A 27,119-nucleotide genomic window follows, 5' to 3' on the forward strand; every position below is an offset into this window, starting at 1 on the left:
ATGTCTACAGAAGACTTCATGAACAGTACAGTGATGAGACACTGTAAATGTTTCAAAGATGGGCGTACGTCCATCAGTAACAATCCCTGCTGCTGTGGTTCCCAGCCCACAGCAGTAATTTCTGTGAGCATTCAGCACATGGAACGCCTGAACCTGGATAATCTAAGCATAACCTGTCGTGAAATTGCATAACTCTTTCTGTGGGGAATGGTGAACACAACCATTCACGGACATTTACATTTTAAAAAAGTTGGCACACGCTGGGTTTCCGATTTTGAGCGGTGTTCTGTTGAGAAGTGCCGCTATTGAGAAGTGCCCGGGATGTACCACGCATGCGTCGTACGGAACAGCACAACAGCTAATTTGCCAATGAGCTGGGCAGATGTAACCAGCGCACATCATAGGAGGTATTTCTCCACACATATTCTTTTTCTTCCCCTCATTCTGGTACAGATTAATCTTGGTTTCATTCATCCAAAGAATGCTTTTCCAGAACTGGTCTGGCTCTTTTTTTTTAGATGTTTTTTTGTCCAAGTCTAATCTGGCTTTTCTGTTCTTCAGGTTTATGAATGGTTTGCACCTCGTGGTGAACCCTCTGTATTTGCTCTTGTAAAGTCTTCTCTTTATTATTGGTTCACAGCAATAGATCCCAAATGCAAATACCACACTTGGAATCAACTCCAGACCTTTTACCTGCTTAATTGATGAAATAACGAAGGAGTAGCCCACACCTGGCCATGAAACGGCTTTTAAATACATTGTCCAATTACTTTTGGCTTCTTGAAAAAGGGGTGACAGCTATTCTTAAGAGCTGTAATTTCTAAAACCTTCTTCCGATTTGGATGTACATACCCTCAAATTAAACCATTATATAACTATAGCTTGAATATGTTTTGGAAAATACCTGAAAAAGAGTGCCGTTGTCCAAATATATAGTTATGCTCATAAGTTTATATACCCTGGCAGAATTTATGATTTCTTAGCCATTATTCAGAGAATATGAATGATAACACAAAAACTTTTCTTTCACTCATGGTTAGTGTTTGAAATAAGCCATTTATTATGAATCAACTGTGTATACTCTTTTTAAATCATAATCACAACAGAAACTACCCAAATGACCCTCATCAAAAGTTTACATACCCCAGTTCTTAATACAGTGTATTACCCCCTTTGACATCAATGACAGCTTGAAGTCGTTTGTGGTTGACGCTCTTTATCTTCTGAGATGGTAAAGCTGCCCATTCCTCTTGGCAAAAAGCCTCCAATCCCTGTAAATTCTTGGGCTGTCTTGCATGAACTGCACGTTTGAGATCTCCCCAGAGTGGCTCAATGATATTGAGGTCAGGAGCCTGAGATGGCCACTCCAGAACCTTCACTTTATTCTGCTGTAGCCAATGACAGGCAGACTTGGCCTTGCGTTTTGGATCATTGTCATGTTGAAATGTACAAGTACATCCCATGTGCAGCTTCCTGGCTGATGAATACAAATGTTCCTCCAGTATTTTTTGATAACATATTACATTCATCTTGTTATCAATTTTGACCAAATTTCCTGTGCCTTTGTAGCTCACATATCCCCAATACATCAGCGATCCACCTCCGTGTTTCACAGTAGGAATGGTGTACCTTTCATCATAGGCCTTGTTGACTCCTCTCTAAATGAATTGTTTATGGTTGTGGCCAAAAAGCTAAATTTTGGTCTCATCATTTCAAATGACTTTGTGACAGAAGGTTTGAGGCTTGTCACTGTGCTGTTTGGAGTATTGTAAGCTTGATACTTTGTGGCATTTGTGTAGTAATTTGTTTTCTTCTGGCGACTCGACCATACAGCCCATCTTTCTTCAAGTGCCTCCTTATTGTGCATCTTGAAACGGCCACACCACATGTTTTCAGAGAGTCCTGTATTTCACCTGAAGTTTTTTGTGGGGGTTTTCTTTGCATCCCCAACAATTTTCCTGGCAGTTGTGGCTGAAATTTTAATTGGTCCTCCTGACTGTGGTTTGGTTTCAACGGAACCCCTCATTTTCCACTTCTTGATTAGAGTTTGAACACTGCTGGTTGGCATTCTCAATTCCTTGGATATCTTTTTATATCCCTTACCTGTTTAATACAGCTCGACAACCTTTTCCCGCTGATGCTTTGACAATTCTATTGCTTTCCCCATGACTTAGAATCTAGAAACCATCAGTGCAGCACTGGATGGAAGATGTAAGGGTCTGTCAGGAGTCCAGAAACTCATTGACCTTTTAAACACCCACACTAATTACAAGCAAACGATCACAGGTGAGGATGGTTAACTTTAATAGCCATTCAAACCCCTTTGTGTCAACTTGTGTGCATGTTATCAGGCCAACATCACCAGGGTATGTAAACTTTTGATCAGGGTAATTTGGGTAGTTTCTGTTGTCATAATTTAAAAATAGTAAACCGAGATGATTGATAATAAATGGCTTCAGCCAAACACTAACCACGAGTGTAAGAAAAGTCTTTGTGATATTCATATTCTCTGAAAAATGGCCAAGAAATCATAAATTCTGCCAGGGTATGTAAACTTATGAGCACAACTGTATATGAACCTAACGGTATGATAAAAATGATAGACCGTTAATTTCTTTGTAAGTAGGCAAACTTCCAAAATCTGCAAATCTGCATCAAACAATTTTCCCCACTGTATATGCAGACACACTCTTATTGCAGCAGAGTTTTTTTTTTTTTTACAGTATCTTTTTAAATGTCAGGAATTGCATAGAGCAGGGATATGCAATTAGCGGACCTCCAGCTGTTGCTGAACTACAAGTCCCATGAGGCATATCAAGACTCTGACAGCCACAAGCATGACACCCAGAGGCAGAGGCATGATGGAACTTGTAGTTTTGCAACAGCTGGAGGTCCGCTAATTGCATATCCCTGACATAGAGTATATACTGAAACATAGCAATACTGAATGTTTCTTTCATATGAAAGAAACATTCAGTATTGCTAGGTTTTCTACATCTATCAAAAAAAATGCTGCATTCATTTAACTAAAGCACTTGTTTCTTATGTTAAGATTTCGGTGTAACAAAAGCAGTGTAAACATTTCCCATCTCTACATAGATGAATGATGACGCATTAGTAATTTCCCTATTTGAAGCAGTTTCACATTTATGGTTAATAACAAACCGATAATGCTTTTAGAGATTTTTCTTTTACAGTTAGTGTTTGTTTGCAGGTGGCTAGAACAGCTGCAAGACACTTGTCCGAGAAAGTGAAAAGTGTTGCCAGGGCCAAGAAGGAAGGAGAAGACCGACTTAGACGTATAGCATGGCTAGCTGCTCGAGAGATTCAGCATTTCTGGGCAAATATTCAGCAGGTAAGGCTGGTAACTAATGAAGCACCAGATTTGTACCATGTCCTATGGTTTACTGCAGTGTTTCCCAACTCCAGTCCTCAAGGCACACCAACAGGTCATGTTTTCAGGATTTCCCTCAGATGAAACGGCTGTGGTAATTACTAAGGCAGTGAAACTGATCAAATCACCTGTGCAAAATAATGGAAAGCCTGAAAACATGACCTGTTGATGTGCCTTGAGGACTGGAGTTGGGAAACACTGGTTTACTGAATGTACAGGGTAAAATACACTGCAAAGCCTTTGACCATTATTATTTTTATATTCATCATAAATTGTTATATTGTTATAAATTTAGCTGTTTTAGTATATTCCATTGAAAATGGTGCTTTACTTCTTTATAGAGCTTCTTTTAAATTGAATCTTATGTGTTTTTCAGTAAGTACAAATTTTCTGTAAGGTTCCATGAAAATAGCTACTGAATGAATAATATATGAGAAAATATATGTGCATAAATATTTTTTGTTGCTGCCAGCCACTACCACCACTTCTGAAAGTTTTGTGATTTATTGTCCATTGCGGGACACAGGAAGGTTTTTATTTTCAGATTCAACTGACACCTACAGAAGGCCTGGACACTGACAGGCAGAAAACTGTAGGCTGTCTAGAATAACTCCTGCTAGTGGGATGGAGTTATTCTATTCAGCTCTGTTGAGAAAAGCTTAAAGGAGAAGTACAACCAAAGCTCGTTTGGCTGGGCTTCTCCTCTGGATCACAGGAGTGCACGCCTTTGACCCGTTTTAAGCAGAGAGACTTCAGTCTGCTCTCTGCTGACGTCACAGATGGCAGTCCAGGCACCGCATCATCACGACAATAAGGTTTGGATCCACCAGGTGCCTGGACTGACACCAGTCTCTGCCTCTCGGGTGAGGCCCACTTCGCCCTCTCCACAGCTCAGCGCCCCAATGAACGGGTGGGAAGATGAGCAGAGAGCTGTGACTGACAGTTTACAGTTCTTTGCTCATGGAGCTGTGAAAACCAAGCGATCAGCGATGTTTGATCGCTCGGTTTTCAGTGCAGAGTCGCCAGGGGACAGATGCAGCATCGGACCAATGCTGCATCCACCTAGGTAGGCAAGTATGACTGAAATAAAAAAAGAAACTCGTACTTCTCTTTTTTAACCTAATTCTGCAAGCATAGTTAACAACCCCCACCCCTTCAATCATGACTGTTCTCTACATTGCTGCTGGAGCTGTTCTCTTCTACCGTATTGCAGCTATAAGTATGCTGTGGCCAGACCCTGTGGGACATAGGATGTTGCAGGGCTGGCCTGGAAGTGACCTTTTGGGCACTGGGTACTGCGAAAGCGCACTTTCTAGATGCTGTTCTTTTAATAAATTAGCTGCAGATCACTTTTATAGGTCCAGATCCTTCAGCATTACCTCAGCACTAACCCTGATTTTAAACATTCACTCTGAGTAGACTGGTAAGGCTGAGCATTGGGGGCTACTTAATTCACTTGAAAAATTGAGCACCTTTAAAATTACGCTGCACACAGGAGGTAAAAAACCTTGAGCCTTTAAAACCACTTAAAGGCCTAAATCATCCAGTTATTTTGCCAATCTGACTGTAGAGGCCTCAAGTGCTCTCTCCCCTGGCCTTCCCTGTAGATTCTGTATCTCTTCTGCCTGTGGCCTCTGAGCCGTCAATCCAGTCCTTTACAGATGAGCTTGCCTTGTGAACCGTTGCAGTGTTCTAATATTAGACCCTAATTAGGAAACCATTTTTACGCTAATTGATGCAGAGTGTGCACCACTCCTAAACTAGAGGGTCAGCCTGCTGCTTCTGCCAGTGCCATTCCCAGACATGGGTTCTTTACAGCTCCTGAACAGCTTCTTTACACCTCCAAGTGCATCCACTGTTAGATTTTTCCTCTAAAGCTGTTTGGAACAATCTGACAAGCTGAGTGCTCCCGACATGTGCTCATTAGTATTTTGTTTATTTGAAGTAGACTGCCCCCACTGTAGATCGGGCAGTGTCTCTCCCTAACAAAGTGAACACCATTTAATTGGAGGGTGCGTCTGTCTTTAAGAACCCAACATTTAAGCAGTTGGAAGCCCTCCCTAGAGCTCTGTTCTCGTTCGCTGGTCTTCATCCTGTCATAGCTGTGATTTGCCAAACTTGCTGATTGGTCAAAGTCCGTTGGAATGGAATTTTTTCACTAAAGCGATGACTTGGTCATAGAATGTTTAGAGCAAATGATTGTTGCATTGGGCTGTAGTTGTGACTAGCTGAAAGAGGTTTCCCGTCTTATCTCCAGCATGGGTCTCGTCAGTACAAATGTGCAGGACGCAGTTATGAAAGTGCTAGACTGCGAAAACCGAATTTAAAATGCGTCTGCTCCGCATGGCCTTCGAAGGGGCAAAGTCACTTCAAATTTGCTTTGGATAGTGTTATCAAGGATACTACTGGTGGCATGAGTACCTAACCCCCTCTGTCACAGAAACATTTAGCACACTGGGAAGGCTCATCATTCACTGGAGGTTAATAAATATCACATTTTACAACATAAACCGGAAAAGATATGCATACACAGTGACTTGAAAAAGTATTCATACCCGTTGAAATTTTCCAGATTTTGTCATGATACAACCAAAAACGTAAATGTATTTTATTAGGATTTATTTTGATAGATCAGCATAATTGTGAAGTGGAAGGAAAGTGATTTATTAAGGTTTTCAACATTTTTTACAAATGTGTGAAAAGTGTGGCGTGCATTTTGTATCCAGCCCACCTGTCAATCCTTTTTGTAGAACCACCTTTCGCTGCAATTACAGCTGCAAATCTTTTTGGGTATGTCTACCAGCTTTGCACATCTAGAGATTGAAATTTTTAACCATTCTTTTCAAAATAGCTTAAGCTTTTTAGATTGGATGGAGAGCGTCTGTGATTCTCAATTGGGGTTATGTCTGGACTTTGACTGGGCCATTCTAACACATGAATGAATGTGCTTTGATCTAACCATTTCATTGTCGCCCTGGTTGTGAGTTTAGGGTTGTTGTCCTGCTGGAAGGTGAACCTCCACCCCAGTCTCAAGTCTATTGCCGACTAACAGATTTTCTTCTAAGATTATACCTGGCTCAATTCAGCTTCCCTGTCTTTGCTGAAGAAAAGTATCACTACAACATGATTCTGCCACCACCATGTTTCACGGTGGGGGTGGTGTGTTCAGGGCGATGTGCTGTGTTAGTTTTCCGCCGCACACAGTGTTATTTTTTATTTTTTGGCCAAAAAGTTATTTTGGTCTTATCTGACCATACCACCTTCTCCCACATGTTTGCTGTGTCCCCCACATTGCTATTCAGAAACTGCAAATGGGACTTCTTTATGGCTTTCTTCTTACTACTCTTTCATTAGGCCAGATCTGTTGAGTGCACCGCTCATAACTGAATACAAATACACACCACACTTTTCAGAAATGTTTTTAAAAATTTTGAAAACCATTTGCCATTTTTCTTTCACTTCACAATTATGTGCCACTTTGTGTTGGTCCATCACATAAAATCCCAATTAAATACATTTACGTTTTTGGTCATATCATGACAAAATTTGGAAAATATCAAGGGGTACGAATCCTTTTCAAGACACTGTATAGCTGGGATCAATCAGGGTTACTAAGGAGCTGCATATATCTCAGAGCAGAGACGGCAACAAAAACAAATAGTGTTTTCAGTTTCAGCAATAATAGTATTTGTGTATTTTTTGGACTTTATTGAGAGAGACACAGAAAGTTTTTCACTTTTTATACTGCCACCTACAGAAGCACTGGGCAGTACTAAACAAAAAAACATCTAAGCCCAGAATTTACCCTTCTACTACACAATGGGGTTTATTTACTAAAGCCATAGAGTTCAATATCGGGCTCACTTCTGCGTAGAAACCAATCAGTGTCTAACCTCAGCTTGTTCAATTAAGCTTTGGCAATAGAACCTGGAAGCTGATTGGTTTCTATGCAGATGTAGGCCTGATTTTGCACTCTCAAGCTTTAGTAAATAAACCTCAGTATGTCTCAGTTTGTAGCAAAGTTGTACAAAGAGCAGGATCATAATAAATAGAGGAGCTAGACCTGTCTCCTTCAATGAAATCCAAGAAAATAATTTTATGGCAAGTACAAAAGTCCTACTTTTTTTTCCCTCATCCACTGAGGTACTGTACACGGGAAGTTTTTCACCTTCAGGGCATCCACAAGCAGTCCAACTGGAAGGTAAGCGGCAGAGCAACAAACGGTAACAGGCCATGAAAACAGGAAATAAAGTAGGAGCAGCCTGAAAGTCCTCAAGTCCAAGCTGGTTAGAAAGAACACCACCTTGTGGGTGGACGCAGAGTGGGAAATTGCCCTAGGTGTTTAAACTGAATTTTTGGAATAGCAGAGAGAATCAGATTTAGATCCCTGGAGCCACGGGGAACCAGGCAAGGGGCTCTTCAGGCAAGACTCCCTACAAAAGCTCTTAATCAAGGATCGAGAGGTCGATGGTTTTTAGAAGATGGCAAGAGAAGAAACCTTACACTTGATAGTGCTGGCCCAGACCCAGCTGTGTAGGAAAGGGGATTCATCTCATGGAGCATTTAATTGGGTGGAAGCTCTGAGACTCAATCCAAGTTAAGTAAGTCTTCCATGTCCAATGATGCACCTTGCTATGCTAGAAGTAGACTTCCCTGCTTTTAACATCACCAATCTTGAGATGCTTTTGTCACTCAAAATCTGAGCTTAAACAACCATGCTGTTAAAGCTTGCAGCCGTAAAGCAGGATGGGAAATCTGTCCTTAGGGCAGAAGAAACGGGTGATCTGATGGAGCCTAGTAGAGTCCGCTAGAAGTCTAACTAGGTCAGTCTACCAAATCTGCCTGGGCTAGTCTGGAGCAATAAAAAAATAACTGGAATACTCTCCATCCCAATCTTGCAAAACAGACAAGGGCAAGATTTAAAGGGAAGAAAGGCATAGATCAGAGTGTACTTTCGTAATCCGATCCCTGAACCCAAAGACAAACCTTTTCAATTTGTTGCTGAATCTGGAGGCCACATCAGCAATACCCCACCTGTGACACAGGTCCTGGAACAACTCCATGACTCCCTTGAGCTGGAACAACTCCATGACTCCCTTGAGCTCATGCTGCCAGCAGGGGAGGTCTGCCTGGGAATTGTCCATGCATGGGATGTACACAACGGACATGGTTGGACCATGAAGTTCCGCCCCGAAAAGCATCTGTTCTAGCTCCCTTGCCACAGTAAGAATTCCTGTTCCTCCTCGGCAGTTGAAGGATACCACTGCTGTTGCATTGTACAACAATATAGATTGGATGAGCCTCCATTAAGATGGTCTTGCGCTGCAGAAATAACCATATTGTGCTGAAACTCCAGGATGTTGATTGCGAGTTGAGATTCTTCTGACGACCAAGTCCCCTGCACTAGCCGGGTGTTCCAGCCCAACAAGTTGGAATCCATTGTGAGCATCTTACAGAAGATGGGAAAGAATGTCTTTCCTGATTGCAGAGCTGAATTCCTTGGTCGCCAAGCCACAACCTAGTTTTTCATACTGCACAATTTGTAGGTTGTGCGAGTGATGTTAAGAAATACTTTTTTGACTTTTAAATTGTAAAAGCTAAAAGTTGTTTGGATGCAGCCTGCACCTGATTTGTGAACCTATGGTGTCAGCAAATACATTTTACTTTTAGGATCTAAGAGTTTAAGGTTTTTTTATGGTCTCCATGGTCTCTCTACTGATTAAGACTAGTCAAACTTCCTTCCCACATTGAAGAGTGCTATGACTAGTGCCTCAGCAACCTATCATCAGGCCCCAACATTGACATGTGGTGAAACGCTTACGGCTATATGGTTACTAAACAATGAAAATGTGCTATTTGCATAGTAATACGTGTGAATTGTTTGCGTGTATGTCTCTTGCACACATATGCTTTGTTTTCCTATTAGGTGGTGGAGATAAAACTTCAGGTGCAATTACAAGAGAGGAGAAGGAAGGTCTTCTGTGCAAGACATGAAAAAGAAAAAGGTATGCCTGTTACTTTTTAATGAAGCATACATTTGTTAAATAGATCGCTGTCTCAAAGCATAATCTTTTGTTTCTTTCTTGTCTGTTGAAAGACACAGGAAGTCTTATATTATCTAATTAAACTGCAGCTAACAGGACAATTGGACAGTTGCAAACAAAAAATATGGGGGCCAGCTCAGGGTAACCCTTTCTTTGCCCAATATACCTCAGTTGTTTTTTTGTTAGGGTTTAAAGTGGTTGTAAACCCTTTTTTATGACTTCTACCTATAGGTAAGCCTATTGGACAGAGAGGGCTTACCTATAGGTAGTGGAAATTTCTCCTAAACGTGCGCCGTTTTTTGGGACTTGGGAGCTAAATTGAGGAAAAGGACCTCCAAGGTAGTATTCTCAGAAATACTACCAGTACCACGAGGCACACCAGAAAGGTATTTGGTAAATTAGGGAAGTAAACAAGTGGCTGAGGAGCTGGTGTAGTAAGGAGGGGTTTGGGTTCCTGGAGAACTGGGCTGACTTCTCAGTCGGTCACCAGCTCTATAAAAGGGACGGACTGCACCTAAATCGGGAGGGTGCAGATCTACTGGGAGTGAAGATGGCCGAAAAGTTTGAGGGGCTCAAAGGTAGATTTTGTCAGCGTGGAACATATTCCAGAGGGTAGTATTGGGGGCATTAGTGATAGGTTGACTAAAGCACCTTAAAGTGAAGGTTCACCCTAAAACAATTATCTAACATTACATCCAGCATACTAACATGTACATTTACAGTATGCAGGTCTTTTTCTTGCCGTACATACCGTTATATTGTTAATTTCTCCCCGGGTTCTGATTCCCGCAGGACTGGACGTTCCTATCCCTGGGTTAGATGATTGACGTCTGGTGAAAAAGTTCCCATGGCGCGCACAAGGCGCGTCACCAGTTTTCCGTAAATAGCCGACCTGCAAGTGGGCGATATACGGCGCCTGTGCCCGCCGAGTAGAGCTGACTGCGCAGGCGCCATATAGAGCCGACTCGCAGGTCGGCTCTTTACGGAAAACTGGTGACGCGCCTTGTGCGCCATGGGAACTTTTTCACCAGACGTCAATCATCTAACCCAGGGATAGGAACACCCAGTCCCGCGGGAATCAGAACCCGGAAGCCGGGGAGAAATTAACAATATAACGGTATGTACGGCGAAAAAAAAAATAAAAGACCTGAATACTGTGCATGTAGTTTAGTATGCTGGATGTAATGTTAGATAATTGAACCTCCACTTTAATCCGAGGTAAGTATAGTAACAGGTCCGATTTGTAACCTCACAACACCCAATAAGGAAACTGTATGCAAGGGGAAAGTAATACTGGGAGAATGTTAAAGTGCCCCTTACCAGAGGGAGAAGGCAGTGGCAAACCTTTTATCACAATTTTAATTGGCGCCAGGGATGGGACGTGTCATAATGGGGGATTTTAATTCATCCAGACATAGACTGGGTGGAAGGAACCGCACATTCATCTAAGGCTCGACAGTTCCAAAATGTCTTGCAGGACAATTTTATGGGTCAGATTTTGGACGCACCAACTAGAAACAAAGGGCTAGATTCAGGTAGCCCTGCGTAATCTTGTGCGGGCGTAACTTATCTCAGATACGTTACGCCGCCATAAATTAGGGCGCAAGTTCCGTATTCATAAAGAACTTGCGCCCTAAGTTACGGCGGCGTAGCGTATGTGGGCCGGCGTAAGCCGCCTAATTTAAATGGGGATGATGTGGGCGTGTTTTATTTAAATTATTGTTGACTTACGTTTTTTACGAACGACGCATGCGCCGTTCGTGAAAGAATCCCAGTGCGCATGCTCGAAATTCCGCAGCAAATCGCCATTGCTTTCGACGTGAACAGCCCTATTCGCGAACGACTTACGCAAACGACGGAAAAATTTCAGAATTCGACGCGGGAACGACGTCCATACTTAACATTGTGTAGGCCTCATAGAAGCAGGAGCAACGTTACGCAGGAAAAAGCCTTAGGCAAACGACGGAAAAAATTCCGCCGGGAGCACGTACGTTTGTGAATCAGCGTATCTAGGTCATTTGCATATTCTACGACGGAAGCACCACCTAGCGGCCATCATAAATATGCAACTAAGATAAGACGGCGTAAGAGACTTACGCCAGTCGGATCTTAGGCAAATTTCAGCGTCTCTTGCTTTCTGAATACAGAAAGAAGATACGCCGGCGCATATTTGAATTTACGCGGCTTATCAATAGATACGCCAGCGTAAATTCTCTCTGAATCTAACCCAAAGTGTTACTAGACCTACTGATTACCAACAATACAAACCTGTTCACGGATTTGGAAATACGGGGCAATTTAGGAAACGGCGATCACATGTCGATTTGTTTCAGCATAAAGCACACGAAAAGAAAACATAAGGGGAATACAAAGACACAGAATTTCAAAAGCGCCAACTTCCATAAACTAGGAGCCTTGCTAGAAGATATTAATTGGGATAAAATCCTAGGAATAAAGAACACAGAGGATAAATGGGTATGCTTTAAGAGTATATTAAATAAGGGCATTAGCCCTAAATTGAAAAGAGCTAATAAAAGTCCTGGTTGGCTTGGCTCCAACATAAAAATGCATATAAAAGCAAACAAAAGGGCCTTCAAAAAATACAAGGCTGAGGGATCATTATCAGCATTCCAACTTTACAAATAATGCAACAAGAAATGTAAGGGTGCAATCATGGATAACAGAGGACAGAATTAGAAATGGACTTGAAAAGCTTAACATTAATAAGTCACCAGGACCATCAGATGGCTTGCACCCGAGTGTCCTTAAGGAACTCGGTCAAGTAATTGCCAGACCATTGTTGGACAGTCTACTGACTGGAATAGAACCAGCTGATTGGAGAAAAGCCAATGCAGCACCAATATTTAAAAAGGGCCAAGATGCATCCCTGGGAATTGCAGAACAGTTAGCCTATCATCAAGTATGCAAGCTCTTGGAGGGGATAAGGGACTGTACTGTATACAAGCTTTTTAGTAATGAGAACGGTATCATTCGCAGTAATCAGCATGGATTCATGAACACTCGTTCTTGCCAAACTAGTCTATTAACCTTCTATGAGGAGGTGAGCTGCCATCTACATAATGGAAGGCCCGTAGACGTGGTGTATCTGGATTTTGCAAAAGCATTTGATACAGTTCCCCATAAACGTTTACTGTACAAAGTAATATCCGTTGGCATGCCCCACAGGGTGAGTACATGGATTGAAAACTGGTTACAGGGGCGAGTTCAGAGGGTAGTGATAAATGGGAAGTACGCGGAATGGGCAGGGGTGGAAAGTGTGGTCACACAGGGTTCTGTCCTGGGACTAATCCTATTTATTTTTATTCATAAACAACCTGGAGAATGGGATAAACGATTCAATCTCTGTATATGCAGACTATACTAAGCTAAGCAGGGCAATAACTTCTCCACAGGATGTGGAAACCTTGCAAGAAGATTTAAACAAATTAATGGGGTGGGCAACTACATGGCAAATGAGATTTAATGTAGAAAAATGTAAAATGATGCATTTGGGTGGCAAAATTATGAATGCAATCTACTCACTAGGAGGAGAACCTCGGGTAATCTAGGATGCAAAATGACCTCTGGTTCCTAGTCGATGAATGAATGAAAAACTTATAAAGCGCGGCACATGCGAACTGAATCGCTTCTGGGCACTAGTTGATGATGGGCTCTGCAATGGCATGCTATGCCAAGCTGCTGAAAACAGAATATTGGCATTGATTTAAAAAAGGGGATTAACTCCAGAGATAAAAAGATAATTCTCCCACTCTACAAGACTCTGGTCTGGCCGCACCTGGAGTATGCTGTCCAGTTCTGGGCACCAGTCCTCAGGAAGGATGTCCTGGAACTGGAGAGAGTCCAGAGAAGGGTAACAAAACTAATAAAGGGACTGGAGGACATTGGTTTTGAGGAAAGGTTACAAGCACTGAACTTGTTCTCTCTGGAGAAGAAACGCTTGAGAGGATAGACGAGTTCAATGTACAAATACCGTACTGGTGACCCCACAATAGGGATAAAACTTTTCCGGGAATTTATTAAGACATGCGACCATTCACTAAAATTAGAAGAAAAGCGGATTACCTTAAACTGCATAGATGGTTCTTTACTGTTAGAGCGGTAAGGTTGTGGTGGTCTCAGTGGGGAGCATCGATTTTAGTTTCAAAAATCTTTTATATAAGCACCTGAACAACCTCAACATACAGGGATATACGATGTAATACTGACATAAAATCACACACATTGGTTGGACTTGTGTCTTTTTTCAACCTCGCCTACTATGTAATAAAGCAGGGACTACTTATGAAGTCGCACAGATATGAATGGTACTCATTGAAAGTCATGGAGTACGACTTGTCATGCGACTTTGCAGTCCCAACTTGCAGGACAGGTCGCACAAGTGTGAAAAGGGCCTAAGGCATCTATCCAGATCAAACAAATGGCCACTACCCTCACTTTTACTGGCCTTTGCAGCAAGGAGCACATGGAAGGATAACGCATGCAAAACAAAACCAGAGAAATTCCCCGCTTTATTTATTTATTTATTTATTTATTTAATTGTTTTAACTTCCTCTAGGTCAAGAAACCAAAAGATCTAACCAGCAGGGCAGAACAGAGATATGTTTGGTAAGTCACAGTGAAAGCTTATAATACTTCTAAATGTATGAAAATATAGTATGCAAAATTGGTTTCCTTTTAAGACACATTTTTCTTAAATGACAGGCTTATTTATAGTCTTGTAAACAATCCCTTAATGACATGTGTTTGAAAAATCATCAGTAGTTGCATTTAAGTAATGTATCTCCATAATTCAAGACAAAATGCAGCCACCCACGCCTGTGTGTTATATGAATGCAAGCAAAAACGCACAAACTGTGCTTGCGGTGCCATTATTTCTTAATGACTCCTCAAATGTGTGGTACAAAAACGTGTGAGACTTACTGCCCAATAAAGGTACCAAAGCTATTTTGATGTTTGTTGTGCCTAGGACAAGCCATTCAAATAAATGGGCTGCCCTATGCAACAAACGCACAAAAAAAAAACAAGTAAATAAAATGCAACACACAGGTGTGAATGGTGCTTAAATGTTTTCATGAATACTCAGGAAACCCCAAATCTATAGGTAGTCTAAACTGAAATGTTGGCACTTCCTAACCGTATAAGGAGCTAACGCCTGCCCACCCCCAGACATCATTATCGGACTTATTTGCCAATAGAGACAGGTGGTAAAAGAAGGGGGGAGCATTGGTTCTGATCTCTGCTTTGTTTGAAAATGCTGTGCTTGGATATTTATACACAAGGGATTAAGGGCTCTTAATGTATGATGAACATGCCATGGAGATGAGTGGGCGTGCATAAGTTGGTTCTCCCAATTATCTCCATGGAGCAATATATGTGCCTTGAGCCTTTAGGAACAACATTTTAGAGTAAAAATTGCATGGCACAGCCAAAACGTTGGTTCCCTGCTGCACCACCCAACTGCTGCAGTCTTATCTATAGTATAGTATTGAAGAACATGGGAGGGCAAATATATATATATAATATTTATTTACAGCATTTCACAAAGGTGAATACACTCCTCACATTTTTGTAAATATTTTATTATATCTTTTCACGTGACAACACTGAAGAAGTGACACTTTGCTACAATGTAAAGTAGTGAGTGTACAGCTTGTATAACAGTGTAAATTTGCTATCCCCTCAAAATAACTCAACACACAGACATTAATGTCTAAACCACTGGCAACAAAAGTGAGTACACCCCTAAGTGAAAATGTCCAAATTGGGCCCGAAGTGTCTATTTTGTGTGGCCACCATTATTTTCCAGCACTGCCTTAACCCTCTTGGGCATGGAGTTTACCAGAGCTTCACAGGTTGCCACTAGAGTTCTCTTCCACTCCTCCATGAGGACATTACGGAGCTGGTGGATGTTAGAGACCTTACGCTCCTCCACCTTCCGTTTGAGGATGCTCCACAGATGCTCAATAGGGTTTAGGCCTGGAGACATGCTTGGCCAGTCCATCACCTTTACCCTCAGCTTTTTTAGCAAGCAGTGGTCGTCTTGAAGGTGTGTTTGGGTTCTTTTTTTTTGTAATACTGACCTGTAGCCCAGTCTCTGAAGGGAGGGGATCATGCTCTGTTCAGTATGTCACAGTACCTGTCGGCATTCATGGCTCCCTCCAATGAACTGTAGCTCCCCAGTGCCGGCAGTACTCATGCAGCCCCAGACCATGAGACTCCCACCACCATGTTTGACTGTAGGCAAGACACATTTGTCTTTGTACTCCTCACCTGGTTACTGCCACACACACACACACACATGCTTGACACCATCTGAACCAAATAAGTTTATCTTGGTCTCATCAGACCACAGGACATGGTTCCAGTAATCCATGTCCTTAGTCCGCTCGTCTTCAGCAAACTGTTTGCAGGCTTTCTTGTGCATCATCTTTAGAAGATGCTTCCTTTTGGGATGACAGCCATGCAGACCAATTTGATGCAGTGTGTGGCGTATGGTCTGAGCACTGACAGGCTGATCCACACCCCTTCAACCTCTGCAGCAATACTGGCAGCACTCATATGTCCATTTCCCAAAGACAACCTCTGGATATGACGCTGAGCACGTCCTCTCAACTTCTTTGGTCGAACATGGGTCTTGAGTCTTGGCAATCATCTTATAGCCTAGGCCATCTTTATGTACAGCAACAATTATTTTTTTCAGATGCTCAGAGTTCTTTGCCATGAGGTGCCATGTTGAACTTGATCAGTATGAAAGAGTGAGAGCGATAACATCAAATGTAACACACCTGCTCCCCATTCACACCTGAGACCTTGTAACACTGAGTCACGTGACACCGGGGAGGGAAAACGGCTAATTGGGCCCAATCTGGACATTTTCACTTAGGGGTGTACTCACTTTTGATGCCAGCGGTTTAGACATTAATTAATGGCTGTGTGTTGCGTTATTTTGAGAGAACAGGAAATTGACACTGTTACACAAGCTGTACACTCACTACTTTTATATTGTAGCAAACTCTCATTTCGTCAGTGTTGTCACATGAAAAGATATAATAAAATGGTTACAAAAATGTGAGGGGTGTACTCACTTTTGTGAGATACAGTGTGATGTATGTATGTATGTATGCGTGTGTGTGTATATATGTGTGTGTGTGTGTGTGTGTGTGTGTGTGTATATATATATATATATATATATATATATATATATATATATATATATATATATATATATATATATATATATATATATATATATAATCTCTATCTATCTATTCAGGGGCGGAATAACCATATTGAGTCACTCGGGCACTGCCCAAGGGCCCCATGCCACTAGGGGGCCCCATCAGGGTTGCCAGGGACGGTATGTAAAAATCTGTCTCTGATATGTCTGAAACTGACATGCTTTTGATATGAAAATCCAGAGATTTTAGTTGCCCCGCCTCTGCACTGCCTCCTGGCGTGGTGGCCATCTGTAAGCCCGGGGACCCATAATCTTCTATTGCCCGGGGGCCCCATGAGTTGTCAGTCCGCCCCTGTGTGTGTGTGTGTGTGTATATATATATATGAGCGAGAGAGAGATCCTATTTAGATACTAAATAAAATAACTAGATTGCCACTTTGCTTTTTTTTTTTTTGCATTTAAATATCACTTGTATTATACTACTTGTACAGATTGTATGCTTATGAGATTTTGTTCGCTGGCTTTGAAATTGTTAATTTGAACATTGTCTATTTTGTGCAAAACTGCAGTATGCACTAATGTTTGCTTTTTCCATTTTGGATTTTTAATCAGCGGATTCCTCCAAATTTTACATTCTTAATTTTTTCTGTTTTTCAGAATCCAGTTATCTCAGGGAATGTTTATAAAGTAACAGAAAGTAAAGGTTTGTGTTTTTATTTTCTAGCAGAGTTTGTTTAAAGCATGACCTGATTATGTTATAAAAATAATTGCAAATGGTCTCACCATCTAATATAGTCTTTTTATTGTATTTGATTTGTCCTTGCTTTTCTTTGTTGCAAATTGTTTAGGACTTCTGTCTGTTTTTAACCTTTCCCAAATTGTTTGTTTCCATAAGTGCTCTAGTTCATGAGTAAGGGTGGGCTCAGGTGTAGTTGCAGCCACACATGCATAGCCCGCCAGGAAGTCGGTACTGCACAGCGCTAATCGCAAGCAGTGAGACATTTCCCAATCTCTGCAGCCGCAGATCGGGAAATGTCTCTCTTGTGATGAGCACTGTGCAGTCGTGACTTCCTGGCGGGCTCTGCACATGCGGTTGTGACCACGCCTGAGCCAATCCTTATTCATGAGGTGCATTGTCACTTTGTTTCTTAAATGTGTATGTTGTTTTCTTTATACATGTTGTTGTTTTTTTTGTTGTTTTTTGACAATACATTTTACAAAGTTTTTATTGCATCTCGTAATTTTTGGAGAATCATAATTTTTCCACATAAAAATGGTAATTTAGTTCTAAAGTCAGTAGGTTTTTTACCTTAATGCATTACCTGCATTAGGGTAATAAGCCTTCCACTTGCTGTTCCTTCCCCTCCCCCCTAAATCCCTACTTAAAGGGTCAATAAAGGAAAAAAATGTTTTGCCTAAAATTAATGTCTGCAAGGTAGACAGACAGAATAGTGCAATGATTCTGTTAAACAACGAGTAAATACCTATTAAATTCCTTCATCTATATCGCCTCCAGCATTCTAGTTTCTGTTCTCTCATTCACTTCCTGGTTTGCGGCGCTCGTTCATGTAAGAACTACATTTCCCAGTATGAATTGCGGCACGCCCAGTAATTCACACCTCCTTGAAGTCTCTAACACGTAGAGAGCGTCCTGCCGCACAGATGTATTTCCCAGGAGGGGGTGAGCACGTTACTGACCACCGCAGTAAAGCCTCCCATCACGATGGTCAGTAAAATCAGACAAGCAGGAAGTGAACAGAGAAGAAATAGAGCAACTTCTAAGCAAAAACGAACAATGAGGAAGTAAAAAGAGGAATGTCTGCAGGTAAAGGATGCTTATTATGAAAAATGTTTTTCCTTTACAACCCCTTTAAGTCTTTTCTCTTTTCCTGCGCTCACAGGACTGTCTGAGAGCAGTGGGAGCCATTGACTCCTGCTGCTTTCAGTCAAATCTAGTGAGGAGGGAGCGGTGGGGTGTGCATACACACAGCCCCGGCTAAGGAGCTTGCCTGCATGTATGCCCCCATAGCGCACTGTGTGCTTTAAGGGGCCACACGGAGGAGAGAAGGAGCAGACCGCGTTGGCAGGAAACTCCAGAAGTAGAGGTAAGGGAATGATATCCTTGCACAGAGCAGTAAGTATAAACCTATTTTGTTGCTTAAGGGTAAAAATGGGAGCCTTTGTTATCACTTTAACCATTGAAAGCCTCTTACACTAGGGTGACTTCATCTGACAAGTCGCGCTCCAGTGCAATGGCACCGTTCTATTCGGAGTGACTCAAGTCGCTCTGACTTAGAAAAAGGTTCCTGCACTACTTGGGGGTGACTTCGGAGCGGCTTGCATTGACGACTTTGAAGCGGCCCCAGTGTGAACCGAGCCTAAACTACTCCTTTTCCAGCTTTGGTCAATAAACATCTCATTGTAACTCCATCGATGCCAGGGTTACATTTTTGTAGTGAAAACCTGTGAGATAATCTTTATGATATAGAATATGTATTTGGTAAATTTTTAGTATTTGAGCTAAAACAAACCTTTAGCGACTTACGAAAATACGATCCATAACTCAAATAGTGCAAGGAAAATAAACCACATGTGTTGGACTTTTGTAAGATGGTAACATTAACTTCTTAAAGCTAATAATATACCCTTTTTTTTTTTTCAGAAGGTGACACAGGTTCAGATGGTGCACAGAAGCAGGTGGTTCTCATAGACTCTTTGCTGACTGGAAGTAGTGCTGCCCATGTGGGTTCACGGAAACACAATCGTGACATTGCCGAAGTGGCTGGTGCTGCAGAACTATTACTGCCTCGTGGTAGTGCACGCATCTCTGGGGTGGTGAGTATGTAGATCTGTTTGTCATGTTTTAAAAAAAATGTGAGATCCCTTCTTGCATGTTTCTTGCCAGCTCCCTGTTAGGTGATATTTTAAAGTTCCAATTAAAAAAAATAAAAAAAGTAATTGATATGTAAGCTACCTTTGCTGCCTCTTCTGAAAATGTCCTTCCTGGCACCCTTGTTTCGGCTCTGTGTCAGAAAGTATTGAAGACAGAGGGGTTGATTTACTAAAGGCAAATCCACTCTGCACTACAAGTGCACTTGGAAGTGCAGTCGTTGTAGATCTAATGCCACGTACACCCAATCGGTTCATCCGATGAAAACGGACCGATGTATTTTTCATCAGATATCCAATGAAGCTGACTTTCATCAGTCTTGCCTACACACCATCAGTTAAAAATGTTTCTATCGGTTTTTTAACCATCAGAAAATTTTAAAACCGGTTCTATTTTTTTTCACCGATGGGGGGGGGGCAACGATGGGGCCCACACACGATCGGTTCGTCTGATGAAAACGGTCCATCGGACCGTTTTCATCAGACGAACCGATCGTGTGTACAGGGCATAAGGGGGGGACATGCAAGGAAAATAAAAAACAGCATTTTGGCTTGCACATAATTGAATTATAAAATCGGCAGAGCTTCCCCCTCATTTCAGATCTTCCCCTCAGATCTACAGCGAGTGCACTTTCAGTGCACTTATAGTGCGAAATTGATTTGCCTTTTGTAAATAACCCCCAGAATGTTTTTCAGAAGCCATGGCAGAATCCCTTTTACTCTAAAATGTTTGCTTTATTAACCATCTTCTGAGGCAACAAAACTATATATACATGAGTGATCATGAAGCAAAACAGTAACCTACTATAGGGAAATGTTTTTGGCCTTGGCTACAGCACCATGGCAAACGTTTTCATCCTCTGATGTTGTCAAGCTTTTCATCTCATTTAGAGAATCCATAGAGAACTGTTGGTATCGATCTACCTACAGTGGATATAAAATGTCAGGTATAGATATATAATTTCAGAACGTTTTCCGCCTTTAATGTGACCTATAAACTGCACAACTCAGTTGAATTCTTATAACTGGGGATGTAGCCGTGTTCAGAATTAAGCAATCGCATTCAAACTCATGTTAAATAGGAGTCAGTACACACCTGTCATTTAAAGTGCCTCTGATTAACCCCACAGGTCAGCTGTTCTAGTAGGTCTTTCCTGACATTTTCTTGGTCACATCCTACTGCAAAAGCAATGGTCCACAGATGGCTTTCAAAGCATCAGGGGGATCTCATTGTTAAAAGTTATCGGTCAGGAGAAGGGTACAAAAGAATTTCCAAGGCATTAGCTATATCATGGAACGTGAAGACAGTCCTCATCGGGTGGAGAGAAATTTGACACAACAGTGACATTACCAAGAATTTGATGTCCTTCCAAAATTGATGAAAAGACCAGAGGAAAACTTCCAAGGCTGCAAAGAGGCCTACAGCAACATTAAAGGGGTTGTAAAGGTACAATTTTTTCCCCCCTAAATATCTTCCTTTACCTTAGTGCAGTCCTCCTTCACTTACCTCATCCTTCGATTTTGCTTTTAAATGTCCTTATTTCTTCTGAGAATTCCTCACTTCCTGTTCTTCTGTCTGTAACTCCACACAGTAATGCACGGCTTTCTCCCTGGTGTGGAGTGTCGTGCTCACCCCCTCCCTTGGACTACATGAGAGTCAGGACGACGCTCTCTACGTTGCAGATAGAGAAAGGAGCTGTGTGTTAGTGGGCGTCCTGACTCTCCCGTAGTCCAAGGGAGGGGGTGAGCATGACACTCCACACCAGGGAGAAAGTCTTGCATTACTGTGTGGAGTTACAGACAGAAGAACAGGAAGTGAGGATTTCTCAGAAGAAATAAAGACATTTAAAAGCAAAATCGAAGGATGAGGTAAGTGAAGGAGGACTGCACTAAGGTAAAGGAAGCTATTTGAAAAAAACAAATGTACCTTTACAACCCCTTTAAAGAAGGTGCAGGGATATCTGGTAAGTACTGGCTGTGTGGTACATGTGACAACAGCCTCCCGTATTCTTCATATATCTGGGCTATGGAGGTAGAGTGGTAAGACAGAAGCCTGTTCTTACGAAGAAAAACATCCAAGCTAGGCTAAATTTTTCAAAAAACATCTGAAGTTTCCCAAAAGCATGTGGGAAAATGTGTTATGGTCTGATGATACTCACAGTGAAGCATGGTGGTGGCAGCATCATGCTTTGGGGCTGTTTTTTCTTCAGCTGAAACAGGGGCCTTAGTCAAGGTAGAGGGAATTATGAACAGTTCCAAATTCCAGTCAATATTGGCACAAAACCTTCAGGCTTTTGCTAGAAAGCTCAACGTGAAAAGGAACTTCATGGCAACGACCCAAAGCATACATCCAAATCATCAAAGGAATGACTTCACCAGAAGATTAATGTTTTGGAATGGCCCGGACCTGAATCTAATTGAAAATCTGTGGGCTGATCTGAAGAGGGCTGTACACAGGAGATGCCCTCGCAATCTGATTTGGAGTGTTTTTGCACAGAAGAGTGGGCAAATATTGGCAAGTCAAAATGTGCCACGCTGATACTCATACCCAAAAGCACTGAGTGCTGTAATAAAATCAAAAGGTGCTTCAACAAAGTATTTAAGGGTGTGCACACTTATGCAACCATATTATTTTATATTTTTACTTCCCTCCACCTTAAAGGTTTTCAGTTTGTTGTTCAACTGAGTTGTACAGTTTATAGGTTTTTAGGTCACATTAAAGGTGGCAAAAGTTCTAAAATGATTTATCTTTGTCTCTCTTTTTTTTTTTTTTTTTTATCACAGAAACCTGACTTTTTCTAGATTGTTTTAAACAAAGTTATTAAATTGATTTTCTAATATTCACAGGTTAAAACTGCTGCTTCACCACTTCTACATGGCAAACTTCGAGATTATCAAATGATTGGGCTAGATTGGTTAGCCAAACAGTACAGAAAAAATCTTAATGGGATCCTGGCAGATGAGTCAGGACTGGGCAAGAACATCCAGGTGATAGCTCTCCTAGCTCATTTGGCCAGCAATGAGGGTGAGTAATTAGCTAGCAGAACATTAAAGTAAAACTCCAACCACAGGTAATTATTTTTTCTAGTTCAGAATAGGATCAAGAAGAGTTCTAACCTCTATCAAGTTTATTCCTAGCTGATTGAAGGAAAATCCCTCTCAAAAATGACTTCAAGTTCTATTTAAATAAAAGTTCTGCACTAATCTAAAATGTATTTTATCAATTTATTTATTCTCAGGTGTATGGGGTCCACACCTAATTGTTGCACGAAGCTGCAACATTCTTAAATGGGAACTGGAACTGAAACGCTGGTGCCCAGCATTTAAACTGCTGCTGTATTTTGGTAGTCAGCGAGAGCTCAGGAGGAAACGTCAGGTACTGTTTTTACATTAAAGCTTTGAAATTCTTTAATCCATGTTTTTTTTAAATGAAGTAATTGTATATACTTTTATACTAGACTTGGAATGAACCCAACAGCTTCCATGTCTGTATCACCTCCTATAAGCAATTGTTTAAAGGACTCCAGGCCTTCATGAAAATGAGATGGAAGTATCTAGTGCTAGATGAGGTCCATCAGATCCGAAATATGAATGAGAAGCACTGGGATGCCATTTTGAATCTTCCAAGGTTTGCCCAATAATATATATTGTAAAATGGCACTTGTATGGATGTAGAGGTTTAAGAGGGATAGAAAATAACACAAATACAGACAAATAAAAAGATGGATATGCATTACTGGGTGGTACCATTATTTGCTATGTGTTTCCTTTATCTTCTATTTTTGTTGTTTAGTCAAAGGCGGCTGCTTCTCCGAGACACTCCATTACCACACACATGGAAGGACCTGTGGACCATGGTGCATTTCCTTATTCCAGGCTTGTCCAGACCTTATATGGATTTCCCAGTGAAGGATGGCAGTGACCAGGACCAAGAATATCGACATACCATTTCAATACGATTGCATCGGGTAATTAATAAAAACTCTGGTGACAGATCATTTCAATTTCTTTGTGTTGAACATAAAAGGAGAATAAAGCGCAATGACCTAAAAAAACATTATCATAAATTATTTACACCCACATGCAAGTGACAACAGTATGCTGGCTAGTATGTTTTTTGCTCTATTTAACCTGCACTGTCAGGAGGGGAGCTGAGGATTTTAAAGTGGAACTTCGCCCAAAAGGAGGATTTTTGCTTTTCCTCCTCTGCCACATTTGGATTATTTTTGTTCTATTTTATGGGGGTTGGGAAGCGGTTATCTAGTTTTGACAGGTAACTGCTCCCACTTCTTCTGCTCTGATCTAGCCATCCGAGTGGAATTTCTCCCCTCTTCCCTGCCTGCAACCTTCTGGAACACAACATAGGTCCCAGAAGGCTGCAAAGCGCAGTGGGCAGCCAGCTGTGAAGCTGCAAACAGTCACAGCCAGCTGCCCCCAGTTAAGATGCCGGGGACCCGAAGACTAATGAAGAATTGGTCCGGGTGAGGACAGTGCTGGATCCTTGGACAGGCAAGTGTCTGTTTATTAAAAGTGAGCAGCTATAGTTTTTGTAGCGGTTGACTTTTAATTTTGACACATCTAAAGATCCTCTTTTTAACCACTTAAGCCCCGGACCAATATGCTGGCTAAAGACCCAAGGGGTTTTTACAGTTCGGGACTGCGTCGCTTTAACAGACAATTGCGCGGTCGTGCGACGTGGCTCCCAAACAAAATTGGCGTCCTTTTTTCCCCACAAATAGAGCTTTCTTTTGGTGGTGTTTGATCACCTCGCGGTTTTTATTTTTTGCGCTATAAACAAAAATAGAGCGACAATTTTGAAAAAAATTTAATATTTTTTACTTTTTGCTATAATAAATATCCCCCAAAAACATATATAAAAAAAAAAATTTCTCAGTTTAGGCCGATACGTATTCTTGTACCTATTTTTGGTAAAAAAAAAAATCGCAATAAGCGTTTATCGATTGGTTTGCGCAAAATGTATAGCGTTTACAAAATAGGGGATAGTTTTATTGCATTTTTATTAATTTTTTTTTTTTTTACTACTAATGGCGGCGATCAGCGATTTTTTTTCGTGACTGCGACATTATGGCGGACACTTCGGACAATTTTGACACATTTTTGGGACCATTGTCATTTTCACAGCAAAAAATGCATTTAAATTGCATTCTTTATTGTGAAAATGACAGTTGCAGTTTGGGAGTTAACCACAGGGGGCGCTGTAGGATTTAGTGTACACTGTGTGTGTGTTTACAACTGTAGGGGGGTGTGGCTGTAGGAATGACGTCATCGATCGAGTCTCCCCTATAAAGGGGATCACTCGATCGATGCAGCGCCATAGTGAAGCACGGGGAAGCCGTGTTTACATACGGCTCTCCCCGTTCTTCAGCTCCGGGGAGCGATCGCGACGGAGCTGCTATAAACAAATAGCCGCGCCGCCGTCCTGGATCGCTCCCCGAGGGAACCCGACCGCCGCGTGTAGCGGGGGGGGGGGGGTCCCGATCGGACCCCCGACCCACGTCTAGGCAGGGACATACAGGCCCATGTGCCTGTACGTGCCATTCTGCCGACGTATATGTACATGCGGCGGTCGAGAAGTGGTTAACAGTGTACAGTACCGCTAGCCTCTATCCCGTTCTGGCGTTATTCCTTAACCAGTGGGGGCAGTTGATATGTCTGCATCCTTTCTACTGCATTAGAGTACATTTGGAGTGTTTGTTTTAATAAACTGTTTTTATAGTGTGCTAATTTGGTCTTCTCTTCTCAGTGGGTTTTACACATGTACCCTATATTTTGTGACAGCAGTAAGACCTAGTACCACATTGGAACTAATCATTTTGAACTAGCAGTGTTCTCTTTGTGGACCAGTTACTAGTAGTATTGACATATCTTGTTTCTTGTCGTGACATTTTGTGCGTCAAGGACAATAAATGGACACAGGCAACAGATTTTCAAGCAATTGGTTATTGAAAGAAGGTTTTAACCTGAAGAGAACTGCAAAATGATCTTCTAACATGGGACAATATTCTAGTCGTTTCTAAATGTTTTTTTTTTTTTTTTGTTATGGATTATAGCTGTAATATGTTTTTTATGTTTTGTTAGTGCATATTATTTTGTGTAGTTATGCCATTCAAATTTAGTGTTGTTTTTCCAGTCCACTCAACCATTTATATTGCGACGGACCAAAAGAGATGTGGAAAGGCAGCTAAACAAGAAATCTGAGCATGTGCTTAAGTGTCAATTATCAAACCGCCAAAAGGTCTTGTATGAAGATATCATGATGCAGCCTGGGTACGTTTTTAGAGGCTTAGGCAAAAAATACATAATATTTTTTTACAATAGATATATTTTGAACCTCTTTTTAGTATTAACAGTTACTTTTATTCTTGGTTAGAACTCAAGATTCCTTAAAGGGTGGCCATTTTGTCAGTGTTCTTCACGTTCTGACGCAGCTGCAGAGGATATGTAATCATCCAGATCTGGTGGATCCAAGGCCTGGGCATTCCTCCTATTCATGTGAAGCTCTACAATATGAAACTGCATCTTTAGTATTGAAGGCTTTAGAATATGACCCTTGGAAGGTGAGAAGCTATTCACAGTGATTTGCTAAGCTCATTAAGAAGGTATCGAGGTAGACTATGCACTAAAAGCAGCATATTCATGCTTAACCTTCTTATTGACAGAATTATTAGACTGTTTGTGTGGAGTCTCACAAATAATTTGAGAAACACTATAGAAACAACACTCAATGAATAAAGGAAAGTGTTTTTGAAGCAGGAATGTTTAGGAATCGATTCTAAACATGCGTTGATTCTGCTTGTTCTATAGCTGCAGTATCTTCTAATGATTTTGCAAATGTATTTCCAGGAGACCAATATCTTCTCACGATATGTGTTTGCGTATGGATAAAAAACGTTCTCCTTTTGAAGGCTAAGACGCTTCAAAAATACTTTGCAGTAGTTTTTTCAAATTTTCTTATTTCCAATGTAATACTGCTTGAAGATTGTGTAGGAGGAAAACATCAATCGCATGGATATTAATCATTTATATGAATAATTTGTTATGGGAAATGTTATCTTTTACAGTTTTTATTTGCTTGAAACCTGTCTGTACAAATGTGACATTTTTTCCAGGAAAATGGCAAGCTTTGGGTGCTTGTTAGCATTCAGTGTTTTTGCACACAGCCAGAATGTTTGCTATAGTGAATTTTCTACTATCTCAGTTGTACAATATAGGAAACAGAGACAGTGGGCTATATGCAGCTAGCCCACCTTCAGGTGATTGCATTGTGGCAACACCCGTTTGGGACACCATATAACCTCCCCCACTCTGCAAGACAGTTTTTTTGCTAGTGTCCGTAGGTGATTTTTTCATTCACTGCACTTATTGAGGTATGAGCTGCGGCTTCTTACCAAATGCTTTCTACTGTAGACAGTAATTGATGCTGTGTGTACCAGTCTTTGCCTACCAGCGTCTGATTTTCCACAGCCTATAATGTTGTCCTCTGGAGAAATATATATTTTTAATTTCTTAATTTTGTAGCAGAGGCTGCAAAATAAAATAAAAATCTCCCCTGCATTTCATGAGGCACAAGCTG

General features: G+C 41.3%; 1 protein-coding gene across 3 annotated transcripts in view; it reads left to right on the forward strand.

Annotated features, from left to right (window-relative positions):
* Nucleotides 1-27,119, forward strand: part of LOC120935633 (E1A-binding protein p400-like) — a 164,386-nt gene that overhangs the window by 26,221 nt on the left and 111,046 nt on the right. For all 3 annotated transcript variants that reach the window (XM_040347686.1, XM_040347691.1, XM_040347688.1), the window contains exons 8-18: nt 3,215-3,355; nt 9,321-9,399; nt 14,015-14,064; nt 17,294-17,339; nt 19,299-19,471; nt 22,373-22,550; nt 22,765-22,901; nt 22,984-23,153; nt 23,319-23,493; nt 25,677-25,813; nt 25,917-26,103. In XM_040347686.1, coding sequence (XP_040203620.1) covers nt 3,215-3,355; nt 9,321-9,399; nt 14,015-14,064; nt 17,294-17,339; nt 19,299-19,471; nt 22,373-22,550; nt 22,765-22,901; nt 22,984-23,153; nt 23,319-23,493; nt 25,677-25,813; nt 25,917-26,103 — 1,473 coding nt within the window. The remainder of the gene's footprint in view (nt 1-3,214; nt 3,356-9,320; nt 9,400-14,014; nt 14,065-17,293; nt 17,340-19,298; nt 19,472-22,372; nt 22,551-22,764; nt 22,902-22,983; nt 23,154-23,318; nt 23,494-25,676; nt 25,814-25,916; nt 26,104-27,119) is intronic.

Source organism: Rana temporaria, chromosome 1, assembly GCF_905171775.1.
Source record: "Rana temporaria chromosome 1, aRanTem1.1, whole genome shotgun sequence".
Lineage (NCBI taxonomy): Eukaryota > Metazoa > Chordata > Amphibia > Anura > Ranidae > Rana > Rana temporaria.